The sequence below is a fragment of the Thermobia domestica genome, chromosome 10 (genome assembly GCF_964235325.1).
Source record: "Thermobia domestica chromosome 10, izTheDome1.hap1.1, whole genome shotgun sequence".
NCBI lineage: Eukaryota > Metazoa > Arthropoda > Insecta > Zygentoma > Lepismatidae > Thermobia > Thermobia domestica.
In genome coordinates, this window is record NC_137463.1 from 188,635,693 (window position 1) to 188,652,547 (window position 16,855).

The 16,855-nt window shown below is 34.2% G+C and overlaps 2 protein-coding genes across 4 annotated transcripts in view; both read right to left on the reverse strand.

Annotated features, from left to right (window-relative positions):
- LOC145662890 (protein FAM13A) overlaps positions 1 to 16,855 on the reverse strand; it is a 288,108-nt gene that overhangs the window by 208,201 nt on the left and 63,052 nt on the right. The window lies entirely within an intron of this gene.
- LOC145661711 (uncharacterized) lies at positions 15,333 to 16,340 on the reverse strand. The gene has a single exon (XM_081727043.1). It carries the CDS (start codon positions 16,338 to 16,340, stop codon positions 15,333 to 15,335), a length of 1,008 nt encoding a protein of 335 aa, XP_081583169.1.

The window sequence follows — 16,855 nt, forward strand, 5'->3', positions numbered from 1 at the left end:
TGATAAATATATAGTGATGCAAGCGTTCCTCACACCTTTTTCATGTGGCGATGGCGACTCTTCTATTAGAGTGTCCTACGGACCACCCTACTCTTATCCCTTCTAACGTAAATTTAGCATTTTTTAAAAAATTTTCATTATAGACAAATATACCTACATCTTAAAAATACTAGTAATTAAAATTCGTATTTTATATTGTTAACAATTAATTATTAATAACAATTATTTATTGTTAAAAACTGAAGAAAACATACATTAATACATCTAGTAATACATCAATATAAGCTATTAGATTTTGTATTGTCTTAACCGTATTGTATTGTATTGTATGGACATTGTATAAAATATCATTTGTATAACAGCTTCAGATACTGAACTATAGTGCAGATACAAAAATTCATGTAAGTGGACTTTGTGGTGCAGAAACACCGTATGCGTAGATTTTCTCGGTGTTCTCCTGTTTCCTCCCACTTTCTTCAATCCACCATCTCTCTTAACTTCGGTACATAGTAGTGGGACGTTATACTAAAACAAATTACCTAAATTTATTATTATTTTAGATTAATGTTAAGAAAAAAAGGGGGGAAGAGACCTCGATAATCGTGTGGACCACAGTTTAAGCAATGTTGGTGTAAGAGAAATGACTGCAAATTAAACTGACTTGCAATCCAACTCGGTGCTACAGGGAAGCAGTGAAAATGTTAAAACATTATACTGTATATTCAAAAATTTCAACTAAACATGCTCTTCATCTCAAACATCAAAAATTAAATTTATAACTTACGGGAATAGTTTAATGAGTCATGTTGGGATTTGAAGGTAATATATGGTTAGTTGTTTCTTCGTTTACTATCAGACATGTTTAATTTTAGAAACAAGAAAAAAAAAAGCTTATAAATCTCTCTCTCTCTTTCCAGTGTCGTAACTTTATTTCCTCTCTAAGAAATATTCCATGCAAACAATTTTTATTTTATGTTAGTTCTAATTGCGCAACTCAATTTATGGCTCTCATTAATTACTATTCCTACCGCTTGTATATTCTCGTCAGCTGTGACTTTGCTTAGAAACCTGTTTCCAAGTAAGTTTTCCAAAACTGAAAGTAAACAAAATTAAACGACTGAATATATATATCTTATCCGTGCCTTCACTAATTATAGGACCTAGGTAAACTACGAAAAAAGAAATTATATAAAACAAATTTATATAGTTTGACAGATTGGAAATTATCATCCTTTTCTAGCATCGTGCCTATATGAAACAAAACGTACTGTTTAAAGGGAGATCCGAATCTCTACTTGGATTCGTATCCAAAACAAATACCCCTACCGAGAATCGAACCAGAACTACAAGCACAGAAAGCACACGAGTAACCATTCTACCACGAAGAGGTTAATTAGCAAAAAACAAACAAAAACTACCACCTGAAAATAACCAGAGTAACGGGACACGGATATAACTTTACGAATTTTCATTTATCATTTTACCTTTTTAATTTATCAGGAGAAAAACTTCGAAACGGCTACAGTTGGCAACTATATACTATATCGCACCTATAGTATATTCCCAAAGAATTTCGTTAGGAATGTCACGTTGATAATGCAATTTGTGAATCATAAATATTTACCTACATCACTATAATCAGATTGTATAGTCGCGAACAAAAATACTTTTGAGATTTTCTTTTAAAAGTAGCTTCGAAACTAGTGGTGGGGAACCACTGTCACAAAATGATTTTATACATTACGATTATCTGCTAACTTTATTCTTTCATTTCGTCAAATTACAACCCATTCTTTTTTTCAATCTAATCTTTTTGTTCAACTATATATTTTACTACGTTGCGTAGAACACAAGTAACTACTGAATATCTCCCTCAAACAAAAAACTTTGTTCATCATACGGGTAATCTAGTACAGAAGATTTACTAGCATAAGCCCCCTACACTCACGCATCCGGCTGATTTAAGTGTCTATACACTGACTATACACGCTGTCAATGTATGATATTAACGCGCCTACCCAGTGCAACGACCGTTGTAGGCTACTATGTACAGACTGAAAGAAATCCAAGTAACGCAATACATCACTGCAGATAATCCAAGGTCGTTAGTCAACGCCCTCGATTCTACACTGACTTACTGGAGGGGGAAAAGAAAAAAAAACTTGTTAAACAAGCTTAATTTATTAATTTGTATATTTCTCAATTACGATTCAAAATGGTGTTATACTTTATATGGATAAATGTTCATTATAGTTGCTGTCCTCTGACAAGTACCACATATTTAAACAGTCATCTAGTGTAATCGGCGCGATTTCATTAGTAAAAAAAAAAAAAGTAAACGTTGGTGATCATCATCCATGCAAATCAGGGGTTAACATAGGGTGCGATTTCATAGGATTGCAAATCAGGGGTGCGAAATCAAGTCGAATGGGGGCGGGATACGGGAATGCAAAAAGAAGAAGAAAGGAAGCTCTTCGTATTGCAATGTTTTGACATGCAGTTCACACATTGGTTGAATTGGGGTTTAACGTCCAGTACAGCAAAAGCTATATGAGATGTAGACCTAGAGCTTAACATGAAATCTGATTCATAGCTCTCATCGGGAATCGAACCCAGATGTCCCGCGCTGAAGACGTGCACCAGACATCAACCATGAGCTCTATTTCACATATTTAAACATTCAATATTATTAAACTAGGATTCTGGGATAACTGGGCTAACCACTATTTCACCCGTTAATTATGTACTCTGACAATTGTGTCAGTTTATTCACCCCTTCAGTAACTTATTCGTCGAAGGAATTTTATTTCGAAAAATATTAAGCACCCTGATCGTATGCCGACGTTTACCATTCTCGTTGAGAAGCGAGACAATTGTTTCGAGTTCCCTTAGATATTTTGGTATTATTAATTCACGTTTCAATCAAAATTCATTGTTCCTTGTTTTCTCTCTCTCTCATGCACGCACACACACACACGCGCGCGCGCGCGCAGAGAGAGAGAGAGAGAAAGAAAGAAAGAAAGAAAGAGAAAGAAAGAGAGAGAGAATAACAAAAAAATATTGCATGTTCGTTTATTTAATATTACTCACTAATATTCAATAACGACAATCATAACCTAATTTCTGTTTTTGTTACCAAATTGATTATATCACTGTTATTGAGAGAGAGAGAGAGAGAGGAGTTAAAAACGCAATGCCATGTTCATAAAATCCTCAGAGGAATTATAAATCAATAAAATAGCAAATGATTATACGGATCACATACTGTTTTCTAACTAACCAATGTTCTTTAAAAGTTTTTTTTTTTTTTTTTTTTTTAACAGAATCTCACCAAAGGGTATGACATCATAGCTTAAAACTTAACAATTTGGCATCATACGATTGTTAACTATTTACAAATATCTGTTCTAGGATAATGTTTTTAAATAGGTTTGGGTAATCAACTGATATTTTAGAATACACCACCTAGCAACTACTACAAAGCTACGTTGTAAGAATTTAAAATGATCCTTACTTTTTTGTGTGTGGGGGGGGGGTGCGTAATTGTAAACTGAAAATACGCTATAAACAAGATCAACCAAATTGTGATTGTACTTGGAAATTAACAGTTAGATCATTAGAACTTTCCTCTTAGAATATAACATGCTTCCTCCAATACAATACAGTTTTATTTTAGATTTGAACTCTTCTGTTCGTATTTTAAGATTTGACAAGGGCTGAAATGTTTATAGGTAGATATACAGTTACACAATATGCTTTGAAAAAAGAAAATAAGGAAAGTGCGGAAAATTTCCACACAACATGGATCACTTTAAAGTGCAGAATCGCCTTTACGGTTTCTTCTGGTTTGATTTGGTTGTTTGTGCTTTTACGTCCAATGTTTTGGCCTATTGGGTCAACAGAAAATTTGCTAAAAATAACAATACTATAATATGGTTGTAAACTCCACAAATACCTGCTTTAACAAGGCACTGTTTTTCAATTGATTTGTGAAGTGATATTGACGTCTAAAACTGTTTTATCAGCAAGTATGTTTAAATCTGATACGGATTACAAGCAATTTAATCTTTCAATATGTCCCAGTATAATCTTCCACGTTCAATATTACTTTCTAATCTTCCAATGCAATAATAGACACAATATTTAATATGCGAGGTAATTGAAATGAACTACAAAATAATAATCGTAAAAATAATTTATAAAAACAACGCTTTTATAAAATGCACTTAAAAAGAAATTGTTTTGGTGAGGGTGAGATGAAGAAACTAAAGGAATTGGACACTCTACCTAAGGTTGTTGAGGTGTCGCACCCAATGCTCGGTGACTAGTGCAAGCCCTCAACCTTAGAAACCTGCTCAATAGTTTAGTCTTAGTTTTTTCATTTTACCCTCACCAGTAATAATAATTTTCTCATTTTAGTGCATTTTAAAAGCACTATTTTTAGATGTTTTTTACGGTCATTCTTTTCCTTTTTTCTTTTTACTCAATATTATGCAATTAATTCTTTACCCTGACTTCCTTAAACTGAAAATACTACATGATTTCCACTGTGTGTACATATATACACTTTATTTTTAAGGATTTTTATAACTAATCATTTAAAATTTCTGAAAAAAATATGTTTAAAAAATGCGAATCCTCAAACTTACTGATAGAAGTGAACAGAACGCCTAGTGGTTCCCAACCAACCACACTCTTGTGAGTATTTGGTTGCATAAGCGGCAGGTGTTCGATAATTAATTCTAAATCATTAATTTTACAGTGAAATGATAAAATACAGCGAAAATATTGTGTTAATATCCGGTTTACGTATCTGTATAAAATATCATGATTAGGTTTAGGATTTAGATTTCTAGGCTTTCGACATCTATGGCTATGTTAGCCCGTCACATATGAGAGATGACGTCCCTCAGCGATGATCACACTATGAGAATTGAAGAAGAAAGGAATGGGGAAGAAAGAAAGAGGTCTGGAACAGTTATGTAAGGTACCATCCTGGTATCTGATAATGTGAGAATGAGGAAAACCTTACTCAGGATGATTAGCCTGAAAAAGCTTTTACACATTTCCGACCGAATGTTCCCACCGGGAACCCAACCCGATACCGCTCGCACCAACGGCGAGAGAGTCAGCGACTCCGTCGAGCCACATATAAAATTTTAGAGCACTAGTCAGTATGGAAGTGCCTGCATATAAGTTGTAATTCTAACAAACGAACAAAAAACTAACCTAATAAAAGCACTGTAATAATAAGCAATCATTTTGTTTTTACCGCAAATGTATTTACTTTTTGGTTCAATCTATTCACTTCTAAAATAAGCAAAATTTCTCGCTAAGTTTATATGTCCGCCTTGAGCAGGAATCTTTAGCTTCTTATTCACAACCCGGCAACAGTGAATAAAACTTCACGCCGGATGCAAACCTACGACAAAATTCGCTTATTTCGGAAGATGTCTTAAATATAAACTTCTATATATAAAGTGTTGTCATTTATTAATGCTAGAAAGCAAAGTCACCGACAGATACAGTTACCATAGTGATATCGATTCTTGATCTCATTGAAAGTGACAGCACAGATCACACGCCACGCTACACGTTAGAAGTCAATGATGCTCAAAGAACTTATCTTTCCGCTTGAAAGCAAACACCCTACCTGTTACCTTAGCACTTTTAAACAAGAAGTGCTGCTCCATTGCATTATATTACTTTCGTAACTTTTCTTTTCCTCTTTAACGAACACAGATAGAAGAGAAATAAAAGATACTTATGACAACTTATATTCAGTCAAAATATTTTTTATAATGAAAACATATATTTCGTATACTATTAAATTATACATGGTGTAACAAAGACACGGCAAAATTTCAGGGGTAGATTTCTTATGATAGACAAGTAAAAAAGTTCATATGACCATTTGTCGGGAAATGCATCGTTACAGAGTTACAGCCATTGTCTGATGGGCATGTGTACCTGCATTCTTGACTCTGATGACGTAGATTTTGTGTTCGTGGTTGTAGCTCCCGCATAATGCGTTTTTCTTCCGATTTTGGGTTCTGACAAGCAAGTTAGTTGTGTTTTTGTCACTCTTCTACTTATAGTATTTTTGCACTTTAAGGACATTAAACGTTTCATTGTTTTGTTCATGATTTTTTAGTTTTCTTTTGCTGATTCGTTTAGCACTCAGCGCGCAATTGGCACTCTTGAACTCGTTGGAATCTGTGTTCCATACTCTCTGCGCTGATGTATCATTCATGAGTCTCTACTTATAAGTAGGGGTGTCCAGAATGTAACTATTTCAGACCGTCAGGCGGTTCAATGGCCGTAAGTCTGTAATGATGAACTTTCCGACATGGTCATACGAACTTTCTACTTGTCTCCCTATAAGGAACCCACCCCTGAATTTTTTACGTTTTCTTGTTACACCCTATAAACAGGTGTACTGTGATCTTTGTAGCTACCTGGTACGTATACTCTTGCTCAAATATCCCGACCAGGCATTTTTTAACCCTCCTGTCCTTTTAAGCAGAAGTAATCGAAATACAAGTGACTTCTTTGGCTGTTGAAGGACTTTATTGAAGTTAGTATTTTTAAAATTTGAACAGTTCATTATTGAATAACATCAGAAAATTGATTGTAACAGCACTAATTGAAGTCAAAATACTAGTGTCCTACGTACGGTTTTGAGAACATATTAATTGGATTACGAAGAGGACCTCCAACTTCAAATAAGTATCGGTTTCATTCGAAGTACTTCAGCTATGGATCGAACAGGGATTGCGCATGGAGAAGTCGCATATGTTTACCAGCTTGATATTCGGAAGACTTGGGTGCGATTTCAAAATGTTGCAATGGAATGACTTTTTAATTGACGTTCTGGATTATATTAGTGAAACAGAGACAAGACGTCGCTGAAATGACTATCTGAAGTAAACGGACATACCTGGAGTGGAGTAAAACTACATACTCAAATGTTGGGCCTCAGCTTAACCCATGTGCCACAACGCACTTTTATTCACTCTTTATGCTCCAAACCAGGTTCCTGTAACAATCGTGACTACGACACGAAGTGGTCGCTCTGTTTGTTTGTTTTTGTATCTTTTTTCTTGCTCTCTCTGTAGTTGAGTTGAGTTGATTTTTAGTTTAGCGTCCCGTTCAGCAGCGAGGCTATATGAGACGTGGACCTACTGATTAACGTGGAATCCGAACCACATGAGCTCCCGCCGGGAATCGAACCCGGGTCTCCCACGCCAAAGGCGCGTACGCTAACCGCTTAGCCACGAGGGAGCTCGCTCTCTCTGTAGTATCTGCGAGTCAAATGAAGCACACGAATGTAGTAGCTTGCTTACGGTTTCGAAAAATAATCCCGATCTGCATCTTCAACACAATATACATTTAGCTAGGAACACTATTATGAGTTGGGAACTGGATTTGAGGTGGTTTTGAAACTTTTTTTTCTACTTTAGTAGTTCTTGTTTTTCAAAAAGATGTGAAAATAATTCGCTGATGTATTTGCTGCTTATACCAGAATAGAGTTTGAACGTTGCGGATTGTAACAGGAAATAAGCATTAACAAGAGATTTCGCCTGTTATTGTGGGGTGCACGGTTTCTCTTAACAACGAAGATCTTATAATATTTACACCAGCTCTAGTTTCGTATCTATAAGTGACACTTACTCTAGTTTAAAAGGGTCATAGTGAATTAGATAACCATTTAGCTTAGTCTTCTTGTGGTCACTCACGTCTCTTTAATATATATTTCAATCAGATCTCAAACCTATGCTGTTTCAGACGGATTTCAACCCTCTGAGATTAACACCGACATTTTTCATAGACAAACTCAAATCTTTCTATATTATTGCATAGGTAGAAACTCACGCAAATTGTAAAGCTCCTTGTATGTTAATAAATTATTACCCCGTGTCTTTTTCCTCATGCATGACTGAATTCTTTGGCTCAGACAGTAGGTACTAATATACGTAGTATGTCGTATTTCTTACAGGATGAAGTCTTTTATCGATACATTAAAATACAAATGTCACCAGTAATCTTTACGGCAAGACACCTATCTTTACACTCTGAACAAAGGTTTTATCTAAAAATTAACAAATATTTAGAGTGTGGCATGTCTTAGCTAAAGAACATAGTCAATAGAATCTAAGCTTTCTGTGATATTCATGGGCAATCCTAACTACCACTGATTCTGCTACTACAAATATTATGTATAGCTGAACAAACATATAATTTACCTATTGCGCAAATGACGTCAGGACAACAATTTGAGGTTCACTTATATTAATCTTCAAATTGTTCTGTAAGCAGCTAAACCAACATATAAAGCACGGTAATGACATTGCAAATTAGTGCATTTTATACTTATATATATTAAGTAGGCAAAAATCCCATTACACATACTACATACACAGGCATGTACACAAATGTATGACTGGGTTTAACAACTCTAAATCCACTTTTGACGTCAATACACTGTTCACTACAAGTACCACAAATATTATATACACACAATCAACTGTTTTTTTTTTTTTAAATAGTAACCTTGACTTTGAATTTATTAGTGATGTAACACGGTACATAACAAGTTCACTTGAAAGAAAGGATGTGAAACTCAAGGTCACCTCTATTAGGCGATGACAAAACATGAAACCTAGTTACTAACCAGATAGGGTGCACCACATTATCTAAACCAGACAGCAGACAGGCAAATTGGTTGTCATATATACATATATATCCTAGGAAGCCGCTCTTCTCCCAGGAGACTGGAGACATGCATTGTTAAGGGAAAAAAATAACACTTGTGATGAAAACTTATAGAATATCTAATAGGATGGCACAACAGCAACAATTAAGGGGATATTTACATCATTAGCATACAGATGATAACCGAAGATCTGACTGTGAGACTAAAAACCACCTGAAACTTTATTGAAACACATAAACTACCTCGTTTTGAAATGATGCCCAGTTACTACATCAAATTATAGTACTTTAATTTTCTGCTACGCCCTTTCCAGATCGGAAATCCTAGGTAACATCCACAATGAATCACAATGATACACGAATTCCGAAATAATTTCACAATGCACCTACCTAGAATCAATCCCGTCGAAAGTTTTCACAATTTGGCAAACATATATGTAAATTGTTTAGATTCACAAATTAAACCACGTCTATATCTAATGTCACTGTTTTTATACCTAATGTCAATGTTTTTATAATTACACATTTTCAATTCAAAATTTAAAGATTAATTAGCATTATTAAAGACAATTTCCAGAAAGGATTTATACAATCCTCACAAAATATCTTCAGTTACTAATACAGGGTGTGTACTTGTACAATGTTTATTCTTGCAAAAAAGAAATCAGTCGAATATGGTCAACTTGTGACTTTTTTTTTTTCCTTTCTTGAAGTAAAAGTGATCTAGTATATCCATTGGGGATATCACTTTTCTCAAGTTGTAATTGCAAATTACTATAAATTACAAAATTATATGTCGGTAAAGAAGAGGATCACGAACCCAGGCAACAATGACATTTGAAGATAAATTAAAAGGTCTTCACCTATCTTTGAGAAACTTTCAGAACACAGTACATACTATACATAATATCCACAAACACATAACAAAAATCACGTATATAATGCAGTGTTGTCAACTTCATGTATATATTCCAATTAAATAATTTCAAAAATAACGGAACAACGGGCCCGACTTTGTGTTGAAATATAAGAAAAGGCAAAAACAGCAATTATTATATTGACTTAAGAGATCCAATGAAAAAAAGGCCTTATATAGCATGAAACGTACTGGCTTTCTAAATGTAATAGAAAGATCTTGAGGAAGGAATGGAAAAGCATATAATACTTGTTAATTCAGAAAAGGTTTTCGACTGGATAAAGTGGGATATTTTGATGAGTGTGCTAAACAAGAGTGGGGTGCAAATACGAGTCAGTATTGAAGATAAAACGACCAGGAGAAAAGTACAACTGGGAGTTCGATACAAGTGATTTTTCACAAACAGTATTCAATACACTTTTGGTAATAATAATAATAATAATAATAATAAAGCCTTGACAGCGGTAGATAGTAATCCAGAGAGTTAAAAGTATTTGTATTGCAAATGCTCTCACTGAGCAATTTCAATCGAAAATTAACAGGAAGTTAAAAAACAAAGGAAGACGAAATAACAGGAAACTGGAACAAAAGTAACTGTGACAACTATAAAAGTTGAAGGAGAAAAAGTAGAACTGGTAACCAGTTTTTGATATTTTGGTAGTAATATTAATGAAGATATGGAATGTGCACGAAAAATAATAGTAGCGATGGGAATGGTAAAAAGAGTTTGGGAACAAAAACATACTTTGTGTGTCTTTGCTTAAAAGAAAACGGTGCGGCGACTGTTTCGTGTGAAGGTTGTAATACGGAGAAGTCTAAATATATATATATATATATATATATATATATATATATATATATATATATAAAGCTACGAAAATCGCCAAAAAAAAATACTTGGAATTTGAGTGGAGAAGAATGAAAAAAATTAACTGGGTCAAACTACAATCACTGAGGAAATCTAAAGAATAGAAGAAGAGCAAAGAACAATACTGGATATAAATCAGAAGAGGAAAAGACATGGAATGTGACAGAAGACATGGTGAAAACCAAATGTGAGAAAAAGGGCAAAGAAGACTACAAAAGATGAGTCACGTAATTTCATAATTTTCGATTATGAAAGTGCAAGGCTCCAAAAAATTGTATTTTCGGTTCGGTTTCAAACATTACGGCTGCTAAAAAAGAAACCGTAGTATGGTATACCTGTATAATTCACATTTATATGCAATAATCTTTCTTGCGTTTGATATATTATTTTTTTTTTAAGTTTGTTGTTCTGGAAATTTAGAAAGATTATAACATAATATGATAACTAAAAACATAACACTCATTGTACGTTCGTAAGTAGCGCATTTCTTGTGGGACTTACTGAAAGTATGTGATGTCTTACCCATCCATCAATTGATGACAGGTGTCAATATAGTAGGGGTGTTCCGGATTCCGGAATTCCGGAATATTTCGGAATGAAAATCTTAATTTCGGAATCGGAATTAAAAATTTTCTCATTCCAGAATTCCGAGATTACGGAATTCCGGAATCTCGGAATTTTGGAATTCCGGAATCTCGGAATTCTGTAAGTTCACTCCGAAAAATTTGAAATCTCGGAATTGCGGAATCTCGGAATTCCGGAAGTTCATCCCGAAATTTCGGAATGCATGAATCTCGGAATTCCGGAACTTCAGTCCGAAATTTCGGAATTTCGAAAACTCGTAATTCCGGAATCTCGGAATTTCATCTAGAAATTTCGGAATTTCAAAATGAGAACTTTGGTTTAGCACTTCCGAATCTGAAATTCAGAATGCCGAACGACTGTACGTTGTTCCAGCATATCAGAATCTCGGAATGTTGAAATTTCTGAGTCATGGCAATCGAAATTGTAGAACCAAGTAACTGGATTTTGAAATTTTAGAGTTCTTTGATTTCATTGTTACAAAAGTTCAGAAACTGGAATCTTCAAATAACATGATTATGAGATAGACATCAACTCAGACAGATATAATGATGAAACTTCCTTTCACTCGTTGTCAGTGGTGGCTATACTCCGTCCTTCTGCGGAGCGGAAAGTTCTTAGCCATGGTACTCATTGAACAAAATTTAAACACTTCATTTATTGGTTCTTGTCTTTTTAATGTTCCCCCTAGGCAGGTTCTATGACATTTATACATGGTTGCTAGCTGGGCCACCAGTGCAATACAGAAAGATTATCAACTAGTTCCTTCCCTGTCTGGCTTCAAAATGACATATAGAAAATGGAAAATTTAGAACCACGGTGAATACATAAGTTGCGAGTTTCATGTTCGTTACCCACACATTTACTTGCACACTTAAACTGACATTCCTCTGCTATTATTCCATCCTCGTACTCCTTGATGTTTAGAAGCCAGGTTCTCAAAACGTAGCTGAAATGCTCGTTCTTCGCACGGTCAGAGTAAGTTTATGAAAAATAATTGAACCCCCAATTCCCCTTACGATACACATTTCAACGATTGTTTACACGGTTTACCCCGAAAACTATGGATTCGACACTAATATCGGTAGTTTCCGGTTATTTTTACATGTCACCTCTTGCCACTCCAACCATAGGGGTGTTAGAGGGTCTTGAGGGCTTAACTGAAATTTAAACGATATCGAGTGTCAATGTTCAACTCAGCGACCTAAAATAACTATGAATTCGACAGTAATACCGGTCGTTTCTCATTATTTTTGCATTTAACGCTCTTTCAACTCGCCTCCTTGGGAAGCTAGAAGGTCTCTCACACACAATTTGTTTCCAGGTTGTAAAGTTATATGTTTAATTTAATAATTGAAATTGCGAAGTTTAATTGAAATTGCTTCGGGCGTTCCAGAGTTATGTTGGAACAAACATACATACATACATTTTTATAAGATAAAACATGTAGTTCTTCTCCCTCATAACTTTCTTAGTTTTTAATTTCTTGTATTTGGAAAATGGAAACTTTTCAATAAAAACGTGGTTCGGAGCTCACATACATAGTTGATTCCGTAACTAGCTGATGGTAAATAGTTTTTCATAACGTAAGCCTTGCATAATGCTATTACACACAAATATTAACTGTTATGCCATGCTATCTTTTTTTAATACATAAAAAATAAACTTTCCTTAGTGTTAAATGTATTTTGTATTACTATAAAGAAGAAATAAAAATGGAGAATTGAAAATAGAATATAAGAAACATCATATATTTATAATAATTGTAATTAATATTTGTAAAAACAGTGGAGAAATAGACAATCTAGGTTTCAACACAAAGTAATAATGAAATGCCATATCAATAGAACTTTAATCCTCTCATGTTTCTTTAATTTAATTTAAAGAAACCTTTAATTTTAGTTTCTACATAAAAAAAAAAACTATCATAATCGTACAGCTTTACATAGTAGCGGACTGTTACCCTTATAATCTACCTGTTCATATGATCAATGAAACAAATAAACAAACAAAAAAAAACTTATTCTCTTTAAAGATATTGGTCAATGCTACTTAAATTTCGTATAAATTTCCATTGATTAGAATATACATTATTACAATTAATTTACAAAAACTAAAAAATATGCATTACCTCAAATCCAATACTATCATTATTGATTCAAAAATACATTATTACAATTACTTTACAAAAAGGTAAAAAAAAAAATATATGCATTACCTCAAATCCAATACTATCATTGTACACCTTGTTTAATGCTTTTCGGAACACGGTACTCAGTTATAGAACGAAATAATATCGTATATATTTGATGGTTGCCATTAAATCTGATTGTATGTGTAAATTAGTTCTACTACAAAATTCTACTTTTGAAAATAAAAATAAATTCAAATAGCATTTTTCAGTCTGGTTATTTTACTTGGACATACACGTTAACTACAAATTAAAATAAAAACTACTTATCACTATTAAACATAAGGAAATTTTATACAAATAACATAATAATAATAATAATATACATTACACATATTTAACATGTAACATTAGAAAACTAAGGGAATGTTATACTGTAAAAACGACATTTTAAATACGAAATATTATGAATCTTATGAACTATATCAATTGAAACATTTGTTCAAATAATGTATTAATTGAAATATTTTTGTATTATTAACGTTATGAAACATAAGAAAATGTTATTTTAACAATATGTAGATACATCTATACAGTTATGACACTAGTAACTATACCTTTCTCAGTAGCTTAACTCTTTTAAGATTTATAGCGACTTCTGTTACTATGGCGTAGTATCGCCTTTGACCGCTTATTTAGGTTCTATAATAGGTATTTAAGCTATTTTCTTATTGGTCAAGTCAATGATGGCCCTAAGAACACCCAAGATGCGTTTTGGAACCGGATGATCAACTTGGCGGCGCCAAGGGGGGCGGAGGGGCGTTTTTCCTTTTTTCTTAAGACAAGTTAAAAAAAATCACGTCTTTATTTTTCAAGATATCAGATTGAAACTTTACATATGAATTATGTGTACCTCTGCAAATTTCTTCTGAATATATATATTTTTTGAGATCCCTACGTGAAACCGGGCCTGGGGCCGAGGGAAGCAAGTGTTCCGAGAGGGCGATTTTTTAATGAAAAATTTCCGGTTTTCCCCGATTTTTCCGGTTCAGGTGTATGATACGGACATGTAAATCGTACCGTTGGAAAGGGCTCGATATACCAAAGAAAATGAGCCATGACTGTTCCACAATATACATATATATATATATATATATATATATATATATATATATATATATATATATATATATATATATATATATATATGTGTGTGTGTGTGTGTGTGTGTGTGTGTGTGTGTAAATATAGGCCTATATAGGGCCTAAATTCAGACTTTCGACAATTTTTCCGCCCTTTGTTTTCAAGATACAAGATTGAACTTTTGCACACGTATTATGTATATACATAAGAAAAAAAGCTTCAGATCTCTACATAAACGCAGGCCCGGATCCGAGGGGCAAAGTGTTTTGGCTGGATTTTTCAAAAAAAAAAATTGCGGGTTTTTCCCGAATTTTACGGTTCAGGTGTATGATACGAACATGTGAGTGGTACCGTTGGAAAGGGCTCATTATACTGAAGAAAATGGCGTTTGAACCATGACTCTAGGTCAAGTAGTAATAAACAGTATATTTTTGAAGTACAGTATATATATATATATATATATATATATATATATATATACGAAAAGAATGGATTACCTTCAGTCTTTCAAAAATTTCTCCTGACCTTAGTTTTCAAGATACAAGATTGAAATTTTGCACACGTATTATGAACACAACAACGTATTTTATAAAATAATAATTCAGATCCCTACGTGAACCCAGGCTTGGGCCAGAGGGGCGCAAAAATTTCGATTTTTTTTCGAAAAGCCTCCCGCTTTTTCCGTTTCCGGTGTACAATACGCACAATCGAGTGGTACCGTTGGAAAGTATGCTTTATCCTAAAACAGAAAACGAGGTATGAACTATGATCCTACGATAAATAGTCAGGAAGCAGTAGCTTTAAAGTATAAAATAAAGTATAAAGTATAAAATTTACCTGAGAAAGGGGAAATCCTAAAAGAGTTAAATTTATCGCACCTTTAAAAGTCAGGTGTTGATTTATGAATCCCCTGTTATACTAAGTCAATAATGTAAAACAATGAGAACATTTAGCTTATATTAAATAGCATTTTAAAATTATTTTGGGACAATAGCTTTGTTCATGGACAGAAATATTAACTGTTCAGCATGCTCAGCGGTAAGAGATGCTCTATAATCTGTCACTACATTGCCACCACAGTTGAAAACTCTCTCACTTGGCACGCTCGTAGCAGGAATACACAAATATTTTCTCGCTAATTTTGTTAATCTTGGAAGATGGTGGGAATGGCTATTCCACCAAACAAGTTTCTCTTCCTCCAAATCTGCATCCCCAAGACTTAGGTATCGGTTTAATTTTTCTATTTGACTGTCTTCTTTATCGTTCCTGTCACCAAATTTCCTTCGTTTTAGGGAACTGTCAAATCCTTTAGAACCAACATTCCCTCGATCATCTTTTTTAGGACTTCCTGCTGGAATAAATCTCAACTCATTCAGTACTCTACCTTTTATTATCTCAGTATCTTCACCCAAATGATCTTTAAACATGAGATCTAAGAATGTACACATTTTCAACAGTATTCTGCTTTCTTCATCCTCCTCGTATCGGGATTGCAACGGAGATAAAATTTCCATTTTCATGCTTCTTTCAATTTCTTTGAGTGCTGCTTCTAACATCTGTTCACTATCTTCTTCTTCAGTCAAAGAGTCATACAGCGAAAAATGTGTTTCCTGTGTACTTGCTTCGTCTTGTTGTGATGTATTTTCTATCTGTTGAGATTCTTCGATTTGAAAATCTTTTAAGATTTGTTCATATAATCGCCATATGCCCGACGCTGTAACCGATGTTTCAGCTGACATACTGTCACAAAGCATTTGTAAGGGCGATAATAGGGTCATGATCATATTTAATAATTCTATTTCTTTGTTCTGAAGGATAAGGTTTTTATGTTTTGTTCGGGACAGAAATTTTGCTATTGCTTCTTGATTTGTTAAAGCTACCTGTATCAAAGGAAGAGTAGACCACCACCTTGTTGGTGTGCATGACGGAAGTACTTTGCGCGGGAGGCCTAATGCATCTTGCTCTTCTTGCAGCGCACGTCTCATTTTGCTGCTGTGACTCGTAATTTGTCTAAGTTTACGAAGTTACCTAATAACTTCATTGACTGGATGTAGCTCAAGGGCTTTGTTCACTCCAATATTTAAAGTATGACCGAAACAGCTCAAATGTTGGAAATCACTCAAGTCAACAATGGCCTTTACAATATTGGCACTACTGTTGTTACACAACGAACATTTTCAATTGGTATTTCCGACATATCTATACTAAAATATAAAGCCTCTAATAGATTTGATGTCGGAAAATCGGAATTCCGGAACATTATCGCAAATATCGGAAGTTCGGAATTCCGGAATCTTGGAACACGATCCGAAATTTCGGAAGATCGGAATTCCGGAATCTCGAAACAAGATCTGAAATTTCGGAAGATCGGAATTCCGGAATCCAGAACACGATACTAAATTTCGGAAGGTCGGAATTCCGGAATTTTTAAACTCCATCGGAAATTTCTGAAGATCGGAATACCGGGATCTCGGAATTCCGAGATTCCGAAAATTCCGGA

Excerpts from the sequence above, each read along its gene's own strand:
- LOC145661711 (XM_081727043.1), bottom strand. The coding sequence starts at position 16,340 with ATGAGACGTGCGCTGCAAGAAGAGCAAGATGCATTAGGCCTCCCGCGC.